Raw genomic sequence first — 3,289 nt, 5'->3', positions numbered from 1 at the left:
GGGGGGGGGGGGGGGGGGGGGGGGGGGGGGGGGGGGGGGGGAGAAATGGGCCTGGGAGGGCAAAACGAGAGAATCAGAACTTCAAAGTCATCCTCAGTTACATTAAGACCATGTCTCAAAAATACAATATAATATAGAAAAGTACAAAATGAAAATGAGAAAGAATTACAAATACAACTCATAACCCAGCATGATGGTGCAGGCCTTTCGTCCCAACATTTGGGAAGCAGAAGCAGGTGGATCTCTCTGAATCTGAAGTCAGTTTGGTCTACATACCAAGTTTCAGGCCAGCCTAGGCTACAGAGAGACGCTGCCTCAAAAAATATACTTGGTCTACAAGAGCTAGTTCAGGAACAGGCACCAAAGCTACAGAGAAACCCTGTCTCGAAAACCCAAAATATATATATTACCCACAAATATAAGTAAAGGACAAATAAAATTACCTTCGCACAGTGAAGATCTTTGTGTTTCTTCAACAGTTTATCAGCTTGCTGAATTGCCATTTTATTATTCCCATTATCAAGATAATCTATTAAAAAAATAAGAGGTATCATAATATTTCACCAGCAAACATGAGAAATACAGTTGCCTTTGAGACTTTAGAAATATCCTGATTTTTTATTTAAAACATCATGGGCCAGGCAGGTGGTATTTGTTTGCACAGGTGGCAGAAGCTCAGACTAGCTTCAAACTCACTAAGTAATCTAGGCTGGCCTTCAACTCATTGGGATCTTCTTACCTCAGACTCCTAAGTACTGAGATTACAGTGCAATACCCCACCTCCACCCTTTTACACCAGTCCCCAGTTTAGGATTGTGAATTGAGTAGTTGAAGCCAGCCTGGGCTACACGCATAGCAAAGCCACCGTTTTGTTGTTGTTGTTTGTTTGTTTTTTTTAAATAGACTTTCTCTTAGACTATTCATCTTTTTTAATCATTTATTTTATGTGCACTGGTGTTTGGCTTGTATGTGTGTCTGTGCGAGGATGTTAGATCCCCTGGAACTTGAGTTACAGGCAGTTGTGAACTGCCATTGGGAAGAACAGCCAGTGCTCTTAACTGCTGAGTCATCTTCCCCAGCCCCTATTTTTGTTTTTTAGATTAGCCATCTTTGATGAGCTCAAACTGTTAGGGTGATTATTTGACAAATAATCAAAGCTGGGGTCAGGACTAAGGGTGTTGAAGAAGCGGCGAGGCTGCGTCCCGGCACCCGGCCGCCCGCACTACTAGCTTTATAATTACACGGAAACTGTATTCTTTTAAACACTGCTTGGCCCATTAGCTCTAGCCCTTACTGGCTAATTCTGATATCCCCATCAACCCATTTCTAATAATGTGTGTAGCCCACAAGGTGGCTTACCAGGGAAGACCTTAACCTGCGTCTGTCTGGAGTGGGAGAATCATGGCAGCTCCCCGACTCAGCTTCTTTCTCCCAGCATTCTGTTCTGTTTACTCCACAAACCTAAGGGTTGGCCTATCAAATGGGCCTAGGCAGTTTCTTTATTAATTAACCAATGAAAGCAACAGATCAGAAAGAAATCACTCCCACATCATAAGGGCATTTCCCTATTGGCTCTGGAAGGTGACAAGGCTCTGACAAGGGGCTCCACCAGGGCTGGGAACATGGTAAGACCATATCTAAACCACAGAACTGCAGCCCACCCCAATGTGGACATTTTTTTTAAAGATTTATTTACTTTGTGTGAATGCTTTGCTAGAATGCAGATACGTGCACAATGTGTGTGTACTTGTTGGATCCCCTCGAATTGTGGTTCCAGATGGTTGTGAGCCATTATGTGGGTTCTGGGAGTTGAACTCAGGTCCTCTGTAAGAAAAACAAATGCTGGGAGGCTGGAGAGATGGCTCAGTGGTTAAGAGCACTGCCTGCTCTTCCAAAGGTCCTGAGTTCAATTCCAGCAACTACATGGTGGCTCACAACCATCTGTAAAGAGATCTGGTGCCCTCTTCTGGCCTTCAGGCACACATGCAGACAGAATACTAAGAATACTGTATACATAAATAAATGAATAAATCTTAAAAAAAGAAAAAAAAAGAAAAACAAGTGCTCTTAACCACCAAACCATCTCTCCAGTTCCTTGACGGTTTCTTCCTGGTAACCATTAGCTACAACACTAGAAATCTGCATCAGAAAGCCATGAGCAACCCCATGGAAAAGCCTGAATATATGGAGTCTAGGGTTATTAGTGACCGCTCTAGAACTTCCACTAAGAAGCTTCACAGGACATAAGCAAGATGAGGATAAAGAAAACTTTACCTTCAGGCTCTGTTCATGTAAGAAAGAAAATCCAAAACAAGAAAAAAGCTGGGGAAAAACTCCCTTTATCCAAGATCCCTTGCAAGTGGGGCTGGAATAATGCCTGCTCAGCACAGGACCAGCATTGTTCCTGCACCAACATGGCAACTCAGTTACCTTTAACTGCCACTCCAGAGCATTCAATAGCCCCTTCTGGCCACTTTGGGCACTACACACATGGGGTATAAACCCACACAAACACGTACATGCACATAAATATACTTTTTTAAAAAATACAAAACTTGGAAGGAAGGAGCCACCTTGATGAAGTCTGTCTGTGGGATGAGGTTAAGGGACTCTCCTGCCTCTAGCCACAACTTAGTAGGGCTTCAAAGCCAACAAGGTCTGCCCTGAAGAACATAATGAGCAAAAGAAAATCAAGTCTGATACCGACAGTGGTGGTATACACCTTTAATCATAGCACTCGGGAGGCAGAGGCAGGAAGACCTGAGAGTTTGAGGCCAGCCTGGTCTACAGAGTGAGTCCTAGGACAGCCAGGGCTACACAGTGAAACCTTAGAGGGGTGAGGCTGGCTTTCAACTTACATTACTGAGTCTCTAAATCACATAGCTCTTGAACAAACAGGTCAGTAAATATGATATCCAAAGTTAGTAAATCTTTAAAAAACTAATTCAAAGGTAATTAATTGTAGTTTGGCTGGGGACTGCTGCTACCCCATAGTAAAAGGAGTCTGACAAATGAGCCTGCAGGAAGCCAGACAGAGGCAAAACATTGAACACATTCAATAATAACTAAAATAATAACACATTTAAAAATCTAACCCTGGGCTGGAGAGATGGCTCAGCAGTTAAGACCATTGCCTGCTCTTCCAAAGGTCCTGAGTTCAATTCCCAGCAACCACATGGTGGCTCACAACCATCTATAATGAGGTCTGGTGCCCTCTTCTGGCCTGCAGGCATACATGTCGGCAGAATATTGTATACATAATAAATAAATAAATATTAAAAAATATAAA

The 3,289-nt window shown here is 43.0% G+C and overlaps 1 protein-coding gene across 1 annotated transcript in view; it reads right to left on the bottom strand.

The window, feature by feature from the left end:
• The window catches only part of Naa25 (N-alpha-acetyltransferase 25, NatB auxiliary subunit), a 52,774-nt gene that overhangs the window by 42,242 nt on the left and 7,243 nt on the right, over positions 1-3,289 (bottom strand). Inside the window, exon 2 of the mRNA XM_050158929.1 lies at positions 444-529. Coding sequence (XP_050014886.1) covers positions 444-529 — 86 coding nt within the window. The remainder of the gene's footprint in view (positions 1-443; positions 530-3,289) is intronic.

This window comes from Alexandromys fortis, unplaced genomic scaffold, assembly GCF_014885135.2.
Source record: "Alexandromys fortis isolate MF-2015 unplaced genomic scaffold, M_Fortis_MF-2015_v1.1 scaffold_90, whole genome shotgun sequence".
NCBI classification, from domain to species: Eukaryota; Metazoa; Chordata; class Mammalia; order Rodentia; family Cricetidae; genus Alexandromys; species Alexandromys fortis.
This window is presented reverse-complemented; position numbering and strand designations above follow the sequence as displayed.